Source organism: Lycium ferocissimum, chromosome 1 (genome assembly GCF_029784015.1).
Source record: "Lycium ferocissimum isolate CSIRO_LF1 chromosome 1, AGI_CSIRO_Lferr_CH_V1, whole genome shotgun sequence".
NCBI lineage: Eukaryota > Viridiplantae > Streptophyta > Magnoliopsida > Solanales > Solanaceae > Lycium > Lycium ferocissimum.
Genome location: NC_081342.1, coordinates 39,240,004 through 39,260,424, shown reverse-complemented (window position 1 = coordinate 39,260,424; position 20,421 = coordinate 39,240,004). Strand labels below are relative to the sequence as shown.

The following is a 20,421-nucleotide window of genomic DNA, read 5'->3' as shown; positions in this document are numbered from 1 at the left end:
CCCTGCTCCCTCACGTCATATTTACTCAAAATGTAAAGTTGAGGAGTATATTTGCATTATACGGCGGTGAAATTGCAAGATTTCCACCACATGAAGAAGCAAAATGACTGAGAGCTATCAGCTACGTATATGCATAGAAGCTAGAAAGGTAACAATAAAAGCTGAAACTGACACGGTTCTGCTTTTGAGGCAAAATTCATTTACCAAAAGGTACTTCAGAATAGTTTAATTTGCGTAAAGAACCAGAAAAACTAAGGATACCTTTAATATACTTTCTAAAGGAAATTTTAGCGCAATTTGACCCCTCAGCACTAATCTCAACTTCCTGGATATATTAACAAAGTTTAAGGTGCCGTTTGGCCATAAAAATTATTCACTTTTTTTCAAAAAAAAAATTCACTTTTGGGCGTTTAGCCATAAATATTCCGAATACAACTTGAAGTTGTATTCCGAAATACCAAAACTCAAAAAATTTATTTTTCAAAATTTTTTCACTTTTTTACAACTACATTTCACTAAAAACTATAATTTCAAAAACTATAGCCAAACCCAACTCCAACTCCAACTCCAACTCCAACTTCAAAAATTCCAAAAAAAGTAAATTTGTTTTTGGTATTTATGGCCAAACGCCTACTAAGTTCCAAGCACTGCATTTAAAAAATATTTTACACAATCAGACCAAGGTAATTACTGGTAAATCTCTATGATGCATATTAATTGTAAACCAAGTAAAGCTGGTATTGTAATAAACGTTTACAGTCTGTCCATATAACTTAAATCGTAACAAATGTGGTTCTGCATAACTAACATGAATAATCTATTTATGCAGGGTTCATGGTTGGAACTTCGTGCCATGTGCAGGGGTTGCTCAAGTACATTCACAAGAATGGTGAAAAAAACTCCTAACTACTCATTAATTTTGAATACATCAAGCCTCGGTTCCAACTGGGGAAAAGGCAAAAAAAATTATTGCAAAAATTTTCTGCACAAATAAGTGCGAGAACATGAACAAGGCACGGGCAGCAACATTATCCACCCGATGGTGAAGCAAAAAGTTGATTATATAAGGGCTGCAACACCAAGTTGCTGCATCTCTCTAAGCTTCCATATAGGGTAGATCGCTCCTTCTCCGAGTTCTTCTGCTTCTACTAGTTGCATAGCCCAAGCATAGTATACAGTGTGTATTGTATCCTAAATACAGTGACAAAATTTAACCATATCAGGGTTAAAATTCAAACTCTGCTCGTCTTAGCTTTGATGAGCTACTGCAGGCAGATTGGGATCATTCTATAGCAGATTCCATTGTATCGAAACAAGGAGCTCACAATAAATTGCTGTATATCCAAAGGTGGAATAATACAGCTTTAATTTACCATAGAAAAACAAAGATGTCTCAACAAAGAAGCTTTTCTAAGGAAGGAGTTTTCAGAGTCTCCTTCAGAAATTCTTAACATCCTTAGTTTACGTGAAGTAACTCACTTTTACGTATGAAGATTACACTAGCAACATAGAAAGATGACAATTTGACCACAGGGATTCAAGAAGGCAATTTGATATGAAGAAGTTTGTACATGATGCAATTCGAAATAAAATACCAAATTTACCAGCAGGGTAAATTAATTGAATAGCCAATGCAGGACATTAACCTGATGTATTTCCTTATAAAATAAAAAATAAAAAAAGCAGGACATTAAATAACATCGATCTAAAACAGAGGATAAAACTTACCTTTCCCCCTTCTTTAATTGAACCAAGTTTATCACGTATGCAGTAGACCTGTTGCGTCTGGAACTGTGAAAATTACCAAAGAATGATTACTATCAGAGTTTCTTCATCATTTATATACAATATGTTTTAAGTCTTTGTTAGGCAGAGAGCCCTCTCAAGAGGCGCATTGGTCGAAACATCAAAAAGAATGAGGAAAGATGCTTACCGCCAAAATGATTATGGGACTGTCTCCCATCATTTTTGTCTCCCGTACTTCAATTTCCGAAATATGTAAAATCTGCAGAACAAGAGAGAATAGTTAACCATATAGATTATTTAGACATTTATTCGTACATATAGAAGTGCACAGAAATAAAAAAGTTGGATCTCTCTGACATCATCCTTTTTCCTAGTAGCATGGGGAGAAACCACAGTAGAGGAAAAAGGAAGTTTGATGCTAGAGAAACCAATTAGTACAGAACTCAAGCTATAATCAACCCCTTTAATGTAGTATACCATGGAATGCAAAAGGAGATATCAGAGTTTCAAGCCAAATTTTCGGTTTGAACGTCTTTCCTACAGTGAAAAGTGGGAAATCTGGGATGATTTTAAATCAAGGCCACGACTATGGCAGACATACAGCATCCAATGCTTAGATCAAGGCCAATGAGAGACAGTACATAGCAGTATGCAGCGTAAACAAAATTTGTAACTAATGACGCCCTACAACCCTCAAAGGAACAAAAACAGAGCATTTGAAAGGACAAAAAATATACCACTCCACAAGGTTTTAGATTTGTTGAACAGGTTTCATGGCGGAAGTCAGACAGTTCTAGTCAGGCCAACAGTTCTAAATCTCTATCACCACAACAGCATCTAAACATAAAGTTTCAAGGATTAATGACTTGACTTGACAAGCACAAAACTCAACTTTTGACCTTGTCTGACATGCTAATAGAAATCATTGACAATAGATTGTAACACTGAAAGTTTGAACAGAGCAGCACTCTTCATTTATTGTTTTTCCCCCTTCAGTGTAAATAATAATCAAAATGGAAGCCAATACCATAACTTGCATTTTTCTTACCTTGTTATCAAAAATGATACCCTGGCTATCAAAAGCTTGATGCTCTGCTTTACACCGCTCAATTACCTCTTTGCTGCAATATTTCTTCAATACCTCCATATCTCCCTAACGACCCAAAAAGCAAGACATCATTGAAAGAAGATTAAAAAATAACATATTTAAGTATATCAATATGAGAAGATACATTAAGCAGTGAAAGAAAAAATTGAGCTTGGTTCAGGGCAGGAAGAGGTTGGGGTGGTAAGGTAAAGGTGGACCTACTGATTTACTTCTGAAGTATTTATCCATCCCTTCGGGTTATATGATAAGGACAATACATTCTCCTCTCTGTCAAACTTTGAAGGGGTTGAAAACTAAACATAGAGAGGTTGTACCACCCACTCCTAATTGTGAAACAAATGATACTCATACCCTTCCTTCTGCGTCTCCCATTTCCAACCCAAACGAGAAATAGTGTTAATAAGTCAATAAGCTTTAGTGAACTTGTGCATACTTACTTTGAAAAAAGCATTAAGAACTGGTCGAATCACCTCTTGAACCTCAGCCACAAATTCAGGTAAAGAGAATGACCTTCACAAAACATACTTCAAATTTCTTAAACAAGCCAAAAATGATAACGAAAAATCAAGAAAAGGAAGGCTGTAATCATACGGATCTCTGAGGCGAATCTCTTTAAATGACAATGCAGCTGAGGATTCTCCAAACACAGTTTCATTTATACTGTACATTAAGATGGAAATTGTAAGTTGATCTTAAATTGAACTCAATCTAGGAAAGAGCATTAAAATTGGAATGTATAGCCATACTCTTGGATTTTATGAACAATGGGATGATCACTCGTTTCCCATCTTTCACGGATATCTTCTGCAATCTGTCATGCCACATAAATATTCAGATAACTTCATATTAAATTCAATCCAAATTCACTGCTGCTGGTATCAGCTAAACGATTTTACGCTAAAAATCATCACCTATAAATGCTTTCCGGATCAAGCCATGTATATCTGATTGGGTTAAATATAACAGATGACAAATTTTGAAAATGAAAATTTATTACTCACAAAAGATAAAATTCTACTGAGAATCAGAAAGTACCTCCTGGCTTTTTGTTGCAACAGGTTCACTCATGCCAGTGAAGCGCTTAAAAACAGGGTGACCTTGCATCTGGAAATAATAAAAACTCAGGGCAAATTAGGATTATGAGAGGAAAAAGGCAAGTTCACTCGCATCTCCACAGGGACTAATAAGAAAGAAAATTACTTTATCCTTGAATGCCTCCCATTTCTTATTCCATTTCGATTGCTTTGACGGTAAGACAGCAACATCAGTCCTTGTGCTCCTCTCAAAGTTTGATGAAGTGGGAGCAGAACGTTCGAGGCGCTTTCTCTTACCTGGAGTACCTTTCAATTCCTCCAATATGATGCCATACCCCCTCTTGGCTAAGTCAACAGGCTTTGCTTCTTTTATTTTCTGGAAGGCTGGTGAAACTTTCCATGATAAAGATGAAGCAGCAGACTTAAACTTGCTAAAAACTGTTTCTGCATTATCACTGGAAGAAGATTGCTGCTGCTGCTCCTGTTGAGTTTTTGCTGATGCAGACTCACTACTCTCTTTGGTATTTGAACCAGAGGTATCTGAATGACTACTTGATCCTGGAGCTTCTTCCTTCCCCATCCGAAAACTTCCTCTGACCTAAATATGAATCAGGTTAACTGTCACCTCCTTAAAGAATTCACTATAATCCGGAAATGTGCTAAAAAGAGCTCGGTAAAAAGTTACCAACCTCCTCTTTAGTAGCAGATATTGTTTCCTCCACATTGGCATAAACCTACAAGACAATTATATGAACTCAAAAGGCAGTGACTAAACTTAACACTTTTTAAGGAACTTTCAGGATTCGGAGATGAAGGTGTTGTATTACTGGCTTCAAGGAAAAGCATTCAGTACAAGAGTAAAAATGTTAGCTCCATTACATGATGTTATGATAGAACGAGGAAGCTAACCAAAAAAACCCAAAAATATGTTTGGGGGAACACACAAACATGGGGCTAAGTCAAGGTTGGGGAACTAACAAAGTCTAGAAATGCATCAACATTAATTACATAGGACAGTGTGTTCCAACCAAAGAATTTCCACATGCTTGGCCCATGAAAAAGAATCAGACCCACGAGAGGGGATGTATTAAAGACGTCAGTAATTAAATAAAAGAATGCTATCTCTAACGGCTTAAGCTTTTAGATGTGATGGTTACACACTTCAACAACAGGACAAACCTTCACCACAAAGCAATGTTATCAGATGTTGGTGCATCAGAGAAAAAGAGGTACGGAGAACTAAAGCACCAAGAGAAGTCTCATGTTTGACAGCACTGCATGGTGCTTGACACAGGATAAATGTCTAGAAGACTTTTGGATAGCATCAGGAGAAATTTTCTGTGGCATGGGAACAAACAATCGAAGGGTTACCACTTGGTTAAGTAGAAAACATTTATTTGTGGCAAGAGATATGGAGGTTTGGGGATCAAGAATTTGAAGATTCAGAGTAAAGCTCTCAAAATGAAATGGTTGTGGAAGTTCACCAATGAGAATCAGCTCTTGTGGGGCAACGTTATCAGAGCCAAGTATGAACAGGAAGATAACTGGATGACTACGGAAGCCACAACACTATATGGGGTGAGTCTATGGAGATCTATTAGAGTACTGTGGAGTGAGTTGAGGGCCAATTCCAAAATCAAAGTGCTTGATGGAAGAAAAACTAGCTTTTGGAAGGACATTTGGCATGAGACAGGCAGTTTGGAATTGGCTTTCCCAGACATCTTCAGTATAGTGCTCTACCAACAAAGGAATGTAGCAGAAATGTGGACACCTCAAGGCGGGAGCATCATTTTTAGGAGACAAATCAATGACTGGGAAATAGAAAGAGTGGCTGACTTCTTCAGTACAATAGAGCAGCTTGGTGGACTACAGACAAACGATGATGTGTTATGGTGGCAAGGCAATAGCAGGTGAATATTCAAGGTCAATGCAGCTTACAAAAAGATGAATCACTCTAACCAGCAGATAGCCAACTGGCCTTGGAAACACATCTGGAAAACTAAAATTCCCCACAAAGTTGCATGTTTTGTGTGGTTACTTGCTAAAGAAGCGGCCCTCACACAAGACAATGTGATGAAGAGAGGACTTCCTTTATGTTCCAGATGCTTTTTGTGTGGAGAAACAGCAGAGGCAGTTAACCATCTCTTCCTTCATCGCAAGTTTACAACCCAACTGATTATTCTAAACCTCAAAGGCATCTCTTGGACCATGCCCGGAAAGGTAACAGATGCTCTCAAAAGTTGGGAGGAAACAGGCTTACAGGCAAAGGACAGGAGCAGATGGAGAATTGTCCCTGCCTACATCTGGTGGACAATTTGGAAGGAGAGAAATTCCAGATGTTATGAGAAAGTGGAGATTGGGCTGCACAACATTAAGGTAAACTTTATCTTGCTTTTGTGTTTTTGGTGCCCAATCAGATCTACTCAAATGATACTGTCTCTATAATTGATGTTTTAGATTCAATATAGAAATAGGACAGGTTGTAAATATGGTTTCAGTACTACCTAAGTGCTGTTTCGCTACATTTGAAATATAAAAGATACAGTTACCAGTTCCCAAAAAAAAAAAAAAGGACTTTATTGCAAATATTACCCATAAAAAGACTTTATTGCAAATATTTGTATTACTAAAAAAAGGGGGGAAACCGTGTACAAGAGGATCCAACATGTGTAAGAGATGTTACATGTGTAAAACAGAAGTGGAAATTGTGAACCATCTATTTATTCACTAGAAGGCTGCAAAAAGTTGTGGGACAGGTTTTCGACTTTTTGGTATCAGAGAGGCATACGAATCCCTAAAAGTTGTCTATAGCTGCTGACACGGGGGAAAAACTCAATTGCAAGATATAGGAACTGTACAAGCATGTATTATATGAACAAAAACACAATGGAGGAGAACAAAATCAAGGATTTTAGAAAGTGTTTACATTCCATAGATAGATTGAAAGCTAGATGTCTAGTTAATCTAACTTGTCGCTTCAATTCAAAGTTTGTAAATGATGTAATGCCTGGGCTTTATCTCCCTTCATTTTTGAGGGGAGGGTGCTTTTATACTCATTGCATCCTCTGGATCCCCCATAACAGATTTTTGATTATTTTATAAGAAAAGGCAACAGATTAATATGAATCAATGTGGCATACCATCTACATACCTAGAAGCAGGTTTGCACAGCTGCTAAAACAGTCTTCAAGAAAAATACATGCTTGGCAGCATTCATTTTGGAAAATCTCATTCAGTAACGAAATATTAGACACCTAAGAGACTGATCGAGGGTGCACTATTACCTTTTTTGCCGTAGCTTCAGCTTCCGTCCAAACACCATCGACATGCTTGTAAAGCTGCTCAGTTGTCTGCTTCGTTCTGCATTTGCCAGTTCACCATTTCAGGGTCCCCATTGGTAGTTCTGCCAGCCTTGACATACAACAGTATGTCTCAGCCCCTTAAAGAAAGGCTAAAACCACTTTAAGATTACATTTAAAGGAAATCCAAAAGGCACCTTGTTTTAAGATCTTCTTTCACTCCTTTCAACTCCTCTGCTTTCTCCTTCAGCACCTTGTCTTTCACCCCTTTCAACTCCTCTGCTTTCTCCTTCAGCACCTTAACTGACTGTTGGAATTCTTGATTACTGCAGCCATAAGCATAGTGGAATAAACCCAATGATACCCCAACAAAGCCTAAGAAGCAAATAGATGGAAAGGACAAAACAAACAGCTAAAAACTTGATAGTCATAAAATTAAGAAATAGTTGCATTCTCTGCCTTCTCACTTCAAAAGATACCAACATGTCCCCATACTAACCACCCCCAAGGAAAAAAGAAATGCTCAGAATCAGGTTGCTCATACTGGATTTCGACAGACCTTGTCAACTAATATGTAGGCTAGCCACTTCTATTGGAGGATTTTCAGGATAAAGATGCAGTATCCAACGATACTAAATCTTGAATGCAAGTTAAGTTGAGTGGAAGACATAATTCATCATAATAGGGAAAATAACATATTTGAAAAAACTACGTTGTCTAGTATTTCCACATACTTCGTGCGTGTCATTGTTTTGTATGACAATAGTGCAGACATTGGATGAAATGATCAGGAATCTTCTACAGGAAAGAAAAGATTGCCACAAGAAATATCAATTCGTGGAGCAAAGAAAAATAATATCTGTTTAGAGAGGGAGGTTTAAGGGTCAGAAGACTAATGCATTTCACATGCCCATGTACGGAAAGGGTGGTGGAGATACCCACATAAAGAGATGAATTATGAAGAAGGTGATAGTTGCTAAATATGCGACATGAATGGATGATTTTCAGATGAAGTGACTAGCCATTTACTGAGAGCACGCCTGCGAAAAGGGATTATGAAGAAAAAAAGACGACTTCACAAGATTCATTTGCTTCGTCGTTGGGATGGCAAAGTTTAGTTGGCTATGTGGCATGAAGATGCAATCTATATTCATTAGTGTTAGCTCTTGCTAACAATAGGAAGCAATTAAGGGCTTGTGGCACACATGACCTTAGAAATCACTCAAGGGAATTATGCTCTTGAGGAGCTATTCAGATGAGTGTTCGAGAAGTGGAAGTGCCCAGAAAAAGTGTTATCGTTACATTGAGGCGGAACGTGGGAAGGATAGGATGGTATAAAAAGGGTCAGTATGTGTATATTTTCATTAAAAACTTATTCCTTCGGTCTAATTAATTGAGGAGAAAAGAAGACATCATGAAAGGAGATTCTAATACTACGGCACCAAAGAGAGTTGCTCCTTTTACATGGGTGTGTCGCGTGGAATGAAATCCTTACGAAGAAATCCAATAAAGCATAAACGCAGTTCTTTAAGAGGGAGATGTATGTGCAGAGGGCGCGAGCATATGTTGATCACTTGCTGTTACACTATCGACTAGCTTCCTAGTTTTGGGCAGCGGAATTCTCTCAATGTAACATTGATTGAGCATCCCAAAGATAGTGTTAGAGGCTATGGAAAGACGGAAGTTAAAGAAGCTTGCATCTACGTGTCCACTATGTTCTTTTCTACAATATTTGGAACCAAAGGAACTGGATAATTTTTCAAAGCAATGAGAAAAAAATTTAAGCTAATGTAAATATCTCACTTTTATTTCATATATACATTGGCATAAAGAATTCCTTCGCATAGATATTTGTTTAGCCTAGGTAGCTCAAAAGTAGCCTACATACCCATATTGTACATATATCGTTGGCGTATCTTCGCAAAATAATGCAAAAGGTATCTTTTTACAGCAAGCTCGACGTTTATCACAAAAAAAAAAAAAAAATGTACAAAGGGAACTTCTAATTCTAAGATAAAAATTGCCCAGCTTGCACAAAATCCCTTTTTTTCTCCTTTACTTCCATTATCCAAGGAAAATAATTGGTAAAGCTACAGTCTTGACTAAAAAAAAAAAAAAACTATGGCATTGAAATGAAAAAGCAATATACCTGTCTACTTCGCCTTTAATCTTCTTGGAGAATTCATTGAATACACCAAAATGACGAATACCCAGATGCCTATCTGCTCCAATCAACCTCAAATTTGTTGCAACTCTACCAGAAACCACCTAACGCAAACATTTAAAAAAAAAAATCAAATTATAAATAAGAAGCAGCAAAAACCTATTAATAGAGAAGGCAAATATCAAACACAGAGACAAAAGAACCTGTTGTGGTGCTAATATACGGCGGAAAATAGGTTGTTTGGAGATAAACAAGTCCCGTGCTATCTTTCTGCTGGTCATTTGGAGTCCTTTTTACCTGCTTTTATGAAGAAAAGCTACAAATTTTCTAGTTTGTTGTTGTTGGGTCTTAACCTTCTGGTGAAGAAGGAAAAACGAAGGTCTGTAGTTAAGCTTTTTTCCCCAGTTCCTGCCCTAATACTACAACTTGTTTGGCCGCACGATAATGCCCCAATTGTTACTACTCGCCTTAATCCTTTCTAATTTAATAAAAAATGTAAAATTATTACATAAATTAGCCAACCAACTTAGCTATTAGATTTTTACTACTACCTTGCTTTCAATTTGTTTGTCTAGTTTTTTTACTTGGCACAGAATTTAAGAAAATAAAATTAAAATTGTGTAGTCTTAAACTAAAAATATGTGAAATGTAGTAAAACATTGTTTTTAATTTTGTGCTATTAAACATGTCAAGTGAAAAGTAGTAATTAGAGAGTTGCCAAAAAGGAAATGCACAAAAAGGTTAGAAAGACAAATAAATTGAAACAAAAGAAGGTTATATATATGAATTTTATTCGGAAATTTTAACAAATCTAATTTCGTGTGATGAATTATTACTCCTATTTTGAACATTGTCATTCTTCGAGAGGAATTGTTCTTTTGTAATTTTGAGAACTTTAAAAAATTAGTTGTACCTTTTTGTAGCATCGAAGTGAGCTAAAACTCCATTATAATTAGAGTAAATGGCATTCTCACATATAAAATTTTCATTATATAAAGGATTAAATATTTGATTTCAAAATATGGGACTTGTATTTGTGTGTACATGTATGATTTTATTTTAAGGGGCTAAGCGTTTGATACTGAAAATTGAAATAGAAGAGTTATCCACGATTAATGATAGTATATAGATCATAGAAAAGAAAATGGTTAATACCTTGTGTTAGTATATACGGGCTTAAGGGGCTTTCCCTGACCCGACGGAAGGATTCGGAAAGGCACAGTATCAAGGATCAAGCATCGACAACATTTTTATTCAAATATGCATAAATGATTACATTCGTATTCAGGATTTAAAGTTTATGAGTTCTGATAATTCCTTACTCGATAATATTTTGATTCAAATTAATATGCATATATGATCATATTGGGTTCACAATTTATGATATAGACATATTTGTTACATTTCTCGACACATGTGCAAAATTATTTAGACCAAAAGTATTGGTTCTATCGAACCCGCAACATACCATATGCTTTGTAGTTTGTACCCGCCCCTATAGATGACCCCCTAAAATCGTCATCATATGTTTAAGTTGATGCTTTAACAGTGAACATTTAGATGCCTCTAATTAATTAATAAATAAATGTGTGTTTAATAAGAAAATGTATCTAGTTTTCTATAAAGATAATATGTACCGTGACAATTGATGACAACCCATATGTTATTTACTTAGTTAATCATAAGAATATGAAACAAAAATGGCTGCCAATTGAAACAGCAGTCCTTTTCAAGGATTTTTTTTCTTTCTTTCTTTGAAACCTCCGAAAACAGTCGAAATTTATAGAACAAAATCTTTCAGCAAAATAGAGTTTAGCATACAGGTTGATTATGCAAGCTTTGTGACAACAGCAAAGAAAGCGTGTAATCCTAGTGTAAGTATTGATTCCATGATATGATAACTAAATACGTATGATTTCCACCTTCCCACACGCCACGGGCAGCATAAATCTTGTGTCTTCCCATCACAGACAGTTCCTCCAATCATAACAACACTCCCCCAACCTCCCACAAACCATCCCTATGTTATTTTTTTTCAATAACAACTATAACTAGGGGCGAAGCTAGGGTGTCGTAAGGGGTTCATCTTCGTCAAAAAAGTTACAATACATGTATAAGGTCAAAATATTTTTATCTACATATAGAGTAGATGTCGAATTTGCTCTTCTTATATTTTACTTCTTTATATGTCGAATTATCTTAGTAAAAATTATATTGGTTCAGCCATTGATCATAATAATCACTAATATCTCGATCTCAAGTAAGTCAGGTTGATCTTATACATATTGCAACACATGATTTTATTTGAATCCATCCCAATTCAATACTATATAAAAGAAAATATTACTATAAGCTTTCTAAATTTTTTACTGACATAAATTTTTGGCATGATTGATAAACTCTTTAAAACATTATACCCAAAGTAATCATCTAGAGACTCCGATTAAAAATCAGTGAACATGCACAACACTCTCTTTGCACGTGCCCCTCACACTCAAGAAGTACATTCCTGTTTCCCCCTCCCCCATTGCTCAACTCTCACCAACCTTAACGTCTCTACCTTTGCCAAACCCTTCACGAGAGTTACGTGCCTTTGTTCATTCTTTGCTTATAAACAACTCTTTTAAACACCCTTTCTCTTTTAATTATCAGTACTAACTAAACTCTCATTCTCTCCCCCTAGCAAAAGCCATGCATGATCACATGGATGAGCCACCAAGTGATCATGGCACACCGGATCAAAACCGGCGTAAGGGCCCCGGAAAGAATGTTGCAGGGGCCGTGGAGCCGTCAGTCTCGACGACTCTTGTGGCATCCACGGCCCCTTGTGGTGCATGCAAGTTCTTGAGAAGAAAATGCATCAATGGGTGCGTTTTCGCTCCCTATTTTGGCTCTGACCAAGGCGCGGCTCGGTTTGTGGCCGTGCACAAGGTGTTCGGAGCCAGCAATGTGTCTAAGCTATTGTTGCACATTCCTGCTAACCGGCGGCACGATGCAGTGGTTACTATAACTTATGAGGCTCAGGCTAGGCTCTCCGATCCTGTTTATGGTTGTGTGTCAGCCATTCTTGCTTTGCAACAACAGGTTTACATTTAGTTTTAGATACCACGAGTACTATAATTTATAACTTTGTCATTATGATGGTAGAATTATTAGTAGTGCATAGCTATATGTGCCGAAAATGGTCAGTCGAATATCCTTTGTCGAAAAATTATAGTATTGCAGATATAGATGGAATATAACTTCATATATATTTTCTTCTTCTTGAATACTCTTAGCTAATTTCTGGCTTTGCCATGATGAATAGTTGTAGTGTTTTTTGTAAACTACTACGTACTAAGACATATTTGAAGGTTGATGATTGGAGTTAAATTGATTGTCATTTTCAAAACTAAGCTGAAGAAGCGGTGGGGTGAGGTTTTGTGTTGATCAAGTACAAAGTTTTATTTCTAAGTCTTTGTCCTAGAATAGTACCAGACTTACAGTGAGTATATTTTAACAAGAAGAGGAAACAAAAAGCAGTGTGGTTCATTTGACTAAATGTCCATTTTTCGCTGCTTATTCTAATTCCACATCTATTGCAGTTCTTTGAATTTTTCACTGCACACATTACACACGATCTTGCTGTATCCTTTATATTGATCAGGTTGGATATATATTGCTTATTTAATCATATCAGGTACAAAAAACCATACCTTATGTGTTTCTATATAATGCACCTTGATGAAAAAGATCACTTAGCAATTTTTTAACTCTACTGAAATTTAAACCTGGGACTTCATATGTTCTCGTTTTACTTTATTAACCACTAGATCATCCCTTGATGCCCAATTACAGTATACATAAAATATGTGAAATATATAGAGGACTGACATGAGCAAGTACAAATGCTAAATTTTGTAGGTGGCATCCTTACAATCAGAGCTAGCATTAGTGCAGACACAGCTAATGAACAGCAGATATGCAGTGGCAACTGTCTTTCAAACTTCACAACAACAACCACAAGAACAACACATTGCAATTCTACAGCCAAGTTACTCAAACAATTCCTCTGTTTCAAACAACAACCTCATCAACAATATCAATAGTGTCAGCAATTTCAATAACTCTACTGCTTTTGATCATCAGCTGCATGGATCAGATACCTGTACTGCTAATAACTCTCCAAGTTTTGACCCAATTCATCAACTCCATGATGAAGATGATGAGGTGGAGGAAGAGAGCCATAATCCACTTGCTTTTACTAATCACGTGTTTCATTGAGTATAGTGTGTTACAAGAACAAAAAGATAATCACACTACACACCACACTACACACCTTTAATTTAAAAGTCTTGTTTTACAAATAATTGAGATGTTTTAATTACCATGTCCATAGAAAGTTAACTATATATATATAGTAGACAAGAATATTTTCATTGCATGCTTTACTTTCCGACTAGCTAGTACTTGAGAATACAATGTTTAAGGTAGAATTTCATTTTAAGGTTTCTGTTGTTTTTCTACCACGAAAATAATGAGGGGTGTGAAGCACATTTCATGCTCATCTTGAGATCCGGGTCTTCTCTATCTCATTTTTTTTCTAGTGCATATATGGATGAGTGACATATATTATTTAATTTTTAAAGGTTTAAGTAGTTTAATAAGCATTTTAACTATAATAGTATAAAGTATGTTTGGGAAAAAGCAATCTCTAAGTTTGGCAATTCTGCTGCAAATATTACTGATGTTAGTTTCTTTTTCAACAATTTCATGCTCCTCTTGAAAGAAAAGCTGCTTCTTTTGCCCTGTTGGCTGGAGAGTTTTTCTTTTTCTTCATTTTTCTCATAACTGAATATTTCCTTAAACATTTTAAAAACAGAATTCTGCTAGCAAAATGGTTAACTAGACTTTTTTTCACGAGTGAATGAAAATAATCGTTTGGCTAACATTTTGTTGAGATTCAATGGCTGGCAACCCCTTTTAATCCCCATTGATTTTTTATAACATTGTTTTCCGCAAAGTAAATCGACTCTTGAGCACTGTTGTTATTCCAAAATTACTGATTTAGACGCTATATATGTAATTAAACTTTTTAGCGTAAGCTCCATTGCTTTTTTATTTTTTATAATAACATGCTGAAAATTATCTCGTCCTTAATTAAGGATATTCAAGTGTAGTGCAGAGAATGTGTATCAATTGTAAAAGAATCAGAAAACTGAAGAACAAAAATATATTTGTGAATTACAATTTTCATCACCAAAGATATGAACGTCTGTTACAACGATATATTGTTTACATCGTTATTATGTAAAAGAATAACCATATTAACTTAACTAAACTATTTACATTCAGACTTAGAAATTGATGCTCAACTTTGGTTGTTACATAAATACGAATAGAAAAGAAATATTAAATTTGTACATGTTAAAGTATTGTCAAACCATTAACAAATGACATATTTGCTTAATTTCACATACTTTAAAGATGCATTATTTGGTCTCTTCTCGTTTATTAATTAGCTAATTAAGTTAGTTTGGAGGCTCCAACTGAATTAAGGATGTATTCGGATCAATTATTGAATGACAACCGCATATATGAGTTAAATTATTAGGCTTTAATGCATGTAGCCCTCCTAAACATGTCTTGTTTTAAGTTGCACCTCAACTAAGTATTGTTTCTATTGAACCCCTGAATTCATCCTCAGGTATATCTATCAAACCCTCTAAATCTGATTTTTATTAGAAGCAAAAATTAAATTGTGGTAATGAAGGTGAAGTAATATTTTAAACGTGTGCAGAAGTCATTCTTTAGGTCATGGATGTGTCGATTACACGATTCTTCTTCCACTCGCTCGCTTAGTTAAGAGCTTACTTCCTTTTTCCCCCTCTCAATCGTCGCTAATCTTAGCTAAAAGATAAGCTAATTAAATTAGATATATATTAGCATGTTGCTACATTGAAGATAGAATATATAGAGTCGAGATTGTGTTTGATAGACACATAAGGAAGCGAGTTCGGAAGGTTAAATAGGAAGCAACTGTTTAGTTAAGATGTCAAAATGGAAAAAAGGACAGGATCGAAACACGTATGCATTAAGATAAAGCATTTGTGCTTAAAATAAGCCGAAAAAAAGAAGGGGTTAGCACATTTTAGGCAAAAAGCAGCCAAAAGCTTTTTTATCGAGGTTGCCTTCGAACACGATGGTCTTTAACACTGCCCGCCAGACGCGTGGTCTTTAATATTTACCCCTCCGCCTCTTTTAATGAATTTTTCGGACGAAATTACCCCTTAACCTCTTGAACCCTTACTATTTTGTTTTTGCAGTTTTTTCGATTAACGTACTTTTTCTTTGTCTCTCCGGTTAAATTGTTAAATTGTTCTTTGAGTTTTCTCTTTAATTCTACGAATATTTAGGTACGAATCTATAAGTGTATTATTGTTGTTGTTGTAGTGATTTTGTTTATTGTAGGTATATTCTTCACTTTGTTGTTTTTTTTCCATAATTTTATTTTGTAATTGATCGTTTTTACGATTGTAAACTATGGTTTTAGTGTTTATTCAAAGGATTTTTTTGTATTTTTTTTCCTTGGTTATGTCGTGTTTTTCACTTGTTTTTCAGGGGCAATTTGAGTGCAGGTACCCCTGTTGTCCCGCGTTTGAAGGGTAATCGCAAAAAAAGTGTTTTTGTTAGTTTTGATATGTCTTTTGGATTTCTTTGTGTTGAATGTTTCTGTATTTGATTCGACCCTGCGCGCCCGAGCAGCATACCGCCTTGGATTTAACTTTTTTGCCGAATTCGAATATGTGCTTTTGGATTTCTTTGTGTTGAATGTTCTTAGTTTTGATTCAACCTCGGCCTTCATGCAACTTCTGCCTGTGATTGAATTTTTGCCTTTAGGCCAAATATGTGCTTTTGGATTTCTTTGTGTTGAATGTTCTAAATTTTGATTCAACTTCGACATTCATTCAACTTTCTGCACCGTGATTAATTTTGCCTTCAGGCCTAATATGTGCTTTTGGATTTCTTTGTGGTGAATGTTCACTGAATTTGATTCATCTGTGCCGGAGCCAGCTTCTTTAATGATTCGACACGCATTTCGAGGCTTGATATGTGCTTTTTGGATTTCTTTCTGGTGAATGTTCTTAATTTCCTTCAATATCTTGCCTCGGCCCGACCCACGCAGTTAACACTGCCGTTCGGGCCCTAATTTGCCCTTCGAGGCCTAATAAGTGCTTTAGGATTTCTTTGTGTTGAATGTTACTTCTGCCTGTGATTCAACTTTTGCCTTCAGGCCTAAGTTGCTTCTGGTTAACTTGCTCAAAAGTAATGCATTGAGAGCGGTACCTTCGTTCAATACTCTGCCTTGATCCTAAGTTGTTCAAACTACTTGGTTATGTTTAATTTTTTGTTTTTGTAACTAAACTTATATTTATTCTAGCATGAAATTATTTTTATGGAAGTGTTTCTATTCTTGTGTTGTGTGTGTGTGTGGTTTTTGTGTGTGTTTTTTTGTTTGTATAGCGGCCTTTGTCTATTCTTTCTTACCAGTGCAATTATTATGGCAGGTCCGATGTCATTTATTGTTATGGTACTGCTGGTGTGTCCTTTTTTTTTAATAATTTGTTTATATTTGGATTTGTAAAGTTCTGCCTGATGGCCTAACTTGACTAACTTTTGGATTGTAAGATGTCTTATAGTCTAACTTGACTTCCTTTTTGGACTCTAAAGTGCTGCCTGAAGGCAGAACTTGACTAACTTTAGTTTGTGAGATTACACGATGGCCTAAGTTGACTACTTTTTACTGGGGTGCTCTGAAGGTGAACTTGACCCTTTTGGATTTGTAAAGTTTTGTGGAAGTATTACAAGCTTGACTACTTTTTAGTTTGTAAGGATACACTTTGATGGACTAACTTGACTCTAATTTGACTTCTTTACATATTAATTTTTTTCTTTTATCGTGTTATCTTTTGGTTAAGTTTGAACATTGGTTTGGAAAACGTAGTGCATGGAATGGTGATTTTAAGTTAAGGATTTGATTATGTCATTTTTGAGTGTCTCTAATTTGGAGTTGTTAAAAAGGGGTGTGTTGGATCTTATGGAGTTGAGTGATCTACGCCAATATGATAATATTGTTCCATTGCTTGGTTTTATCCCAAGTTGACTACGATGCTGATAGTGTGTTAAAGTTTAAGATATTTTAGTTTGGATGGTATCAATGTTGATTTTAAATATTATTTATACCGGACCCGAATAGATTGTTGAGCGATATTTTTCCAAATGAGGATAAAAATAAAATTGTCGATCTCAAGAGGTTCTTACAGTTTTTGTTGATTATTATTTTCTTGCTAGTTTTTGGGCAAAACACTTGATGTTGTTAGGCTTGCGGGAGTCTGCTGGTGGAGAGGTGTTGTTGGGACGTCGTGAGCATTGTTTCGTTAAAGATCATATAATGAAGATAATTTGATGATGATATTCGGGTTTCTTATCCTTGGGGTACTATTGGTTTTGAATGGTTGGTACAGTCACTTCCTTGTTGTTTGAGGACTTTCAAGACTATGCCATTAATTAGAAATATGACTTATATGATTACTGGGTTTCCTTATGCTTTACATGTGTGGGCAATTGAGCTTTGCCTTATTTTCCAAGGATTTCAAAGTACAATGATGCAGAAGTTTACTCATATGTTTTGCGTTGGGTCCATCAAAGCAAGCTCCTTACAATGTTGTTGCGAGAATTTCTTCCATCACCGAAAATGTATGTGTTTTTGCGATTGCTTTTTTTCTTTTTATTTTTCTTTTTTGTCATTTTTTTTAAATGTGTCATGTTTTTTTGTATTATGGTATAGAAATTTAATAGGTTACATATCAACTCTGTTGTTGCTATGGGACAAGAGAGGCACAATTATCCAGTTGCACTTCAATTTGCTTTTGATTCAAGCTCTTGTTCTTCGAGTGTCGTTTTGCCACCACCACTGATTGATCACATACTTGATGAAAGTAGTAATTATGTTTTTTGTCTTTTTTTTTTTTTTTGTATTTTATTGATTTTTGTTTTTATTTGTATTTTTTCATTTATGGCCTTGTTCAAAACTCCCCTATTATATTTGTTTTAACAGGCAGAGATTGTTGTATGTTTGTTTCAAACTATGCCTTCAGGCCGGACTTGTGTTTCAACTTCTGCCTTCAGGCATAACTTGCTTAAAAGTTATTCCCTAGAGGCAGAACTGTGATTCAACTTCTGTCTTTAGGCCTAACTTTGTTCAAAAGTTATGCCTTAGAATTTTTGCCAGTACAGGCAGACTTTCAAAAAATTCACAACTAAACAAAAGTTATGCCTGTACAGGTAGAGTTTCATCAAATTCACAAGTTAAGAAAAAGTTATGCCTGTATAGGCAGAGTTTCAAAAAAACACACAAGTTAACAAAAGTTATGCCTATTGAGGCAGAGTTTCAAAAATATCACATAGTTAAAGAAAAGTTATGCCTGTTGATCTGCCGTGAAATTATGGCACATCTAATGCTTTTTAACTCTAAGTTTTACTTATTTTCGAGCAAGTTTGTGTTAGTTTGATGTGTTTTGTGTGTTGTGCAGGTATTTCGAAGTTAGAATGCTCGGAAAGTGAAAAACGAGGAATATAAGTGATCTGTTCTGATAAGCATTAAGGACGGACCATCAACATGCTCGACGGTCCGTGAAGTTGCCTCGTCGTTCAAGTTCCTGCAAAGTGACAAAGTCATCAGATCGTTGACTTGTACCGTCGACATGATCGACGGTCCGTCGACATGATCGACGGTCCATCGACATGATCGACGGTCCGTCGAAGTGCTTCGACGATGGAATTCCTGCAGAGTAAAAATCTATCATCAGATCGTCATTATGGTCATCGAACATGTCGACGACCATCGAAGTGCAACGACGACCCGTCGAAGTGCAAGCCAAGCTGGAACAGGACTGGGATTGATTATTCCTAGTTTGACTTGTATAAATACCTGTTTAGGGTTTATTTTTCGGACATTTGGAGTTTTAGACTTGTAGCAATTCCAAACAAATTACATTCATTACTTTCAAGTTTTATTCGTAAGTTCAATAGAAAATTCAATTATGCAATTTTCAATCTTTTAGGGCCTGTTTGGAAAGCCACCCATGTAATTGGAATTGGGTGTAATTACACTGATTTGCGTTTGTTTGACAAGTAATTGCACACAAGGTGGGAGTGGGTGTAATTGACGGTGTAATTACACTCTCCAATTCTCAATTGGCGGTTAAGGTTGAGAATTGGGTGCAATTATATCCTAGTAATTACGGGTTACTTTTAGTTTGTTTATTTTTTACTTTAATTTCTTTTTATTTTTAATTTATTTTTATTTCTATTATTTTAATTTTTTGATTTTTAATATTTTTTTATTTCTATTATTTTAATTTCTTTTTTATTTTTACTTTTTAATTATTTTTATTTTTTAAAATGTATTTTTCTTTTTATATTATTTATTTTTCATTTTCTTTCTTCTCATTCCCAACCTTTGCTTCTTGTGGTTCCATGTAATTGCTCGTATTTTTTTATTTTTCTTATTTTATTCATTTAGCATAACCGCGTTATTATTCTAATATTTGAAACTACACCTCTTAATATTGGAAAGAATGAGTCATTAACAAACTTGACATATAACGTACACGTTATTAAAGTAGAATTTCATTGTGAATGAGGTTATAGACTTATATTTTTCGTTTCTTTTTGAATTATTTACTTAAGTTACGTTGGAACTTACTTATGTAATGTTGGAATTTGACATAAGAATATTATGTTGAACTTTTTCTTTTGAATTTTGAATTTAGGTTATATTTCCAATTTTAAGTTATTTGCTTTCACATTGTATGTTGTTTATTTTTAACTTACATTTGATGGATTTTTTGTGTCAAACATTTGAATAATGTTATGGCATTATATTTATTAATATTATTTTTTTGTCAAACATCCAATCCATGAAGTTCTCACAAAAAAAGTCTTCTTTTAAGTTTTATAATTAATTAAAATTAAATATTAATTTGAAAAATATATATCAATTATTTTTGTTACAATATTAGTTACAAA

At 35.2% G+C, this 20,421-nt stretch overlaps 2 protein-coding genes across 2 annotated transcripts; one reads left to right on the top strand and one right to left on the bottom strand.

Moving 5' to 3' along the window:
• Nucleotides 1-687: 687 nt before the first annotated feature.
• Nucleotides 688-9,679, bottom strand: LOC132054409 (mitochondrial import inner membrane translocase subunit TIM44-2). The gene is made up of 14 exons (XM_059446424.1): nt 9,555-9,679; nt 9,337-9,455; nt 7,385-7,513; nt 7,173-7,248; nt 4,578-4,622; nt 4,055-4,486; nt 3,890-3,958; nt 3,601-3,665; nt 3,446-3,514; nt 3,292-3,364; nt 2,795-2,899; nt 1,934-2,005; nt 1,729-1,791; nt 688-1,191 (listed from the first exon to the last, which is right to left on the bottom strand). Exons 1-14 carry the CDS (start codon nt 9,630-9,632, stop codon nt 1,060-1,062), a joined length of 1,527 nt encoding a protein of 508 aa, XP_059302407.1. The 5' UTR covers nt 9,633-9,679; the 3' UTR covers nt 688-1,059.
• Nucleotides 9,680-11,991: 2,312 nt separating this feature from the next.
• On the top strand, nt 11,992-13,787 carry LOC132029921 (LOB domain-containing protein 20). The gene is made up of 2 exons (XM_059419331.1): nt 11,992-12,435; nt 13,255-13,787. Exons 1-2 carry the CDS (start codon nt 12,043-12,045, stop codon nt 13,612-13,614), a joined length of 753 nt encoding a protein of 250 aa, XP_059275314.1. The 5' UTR covers nt 11,992-12,042; the 3' UTR covers nt 13,615-13,787.
• The last annotated feature ends 6,634 nt before the right edge of the window (nt 13,788-20,421 follow it).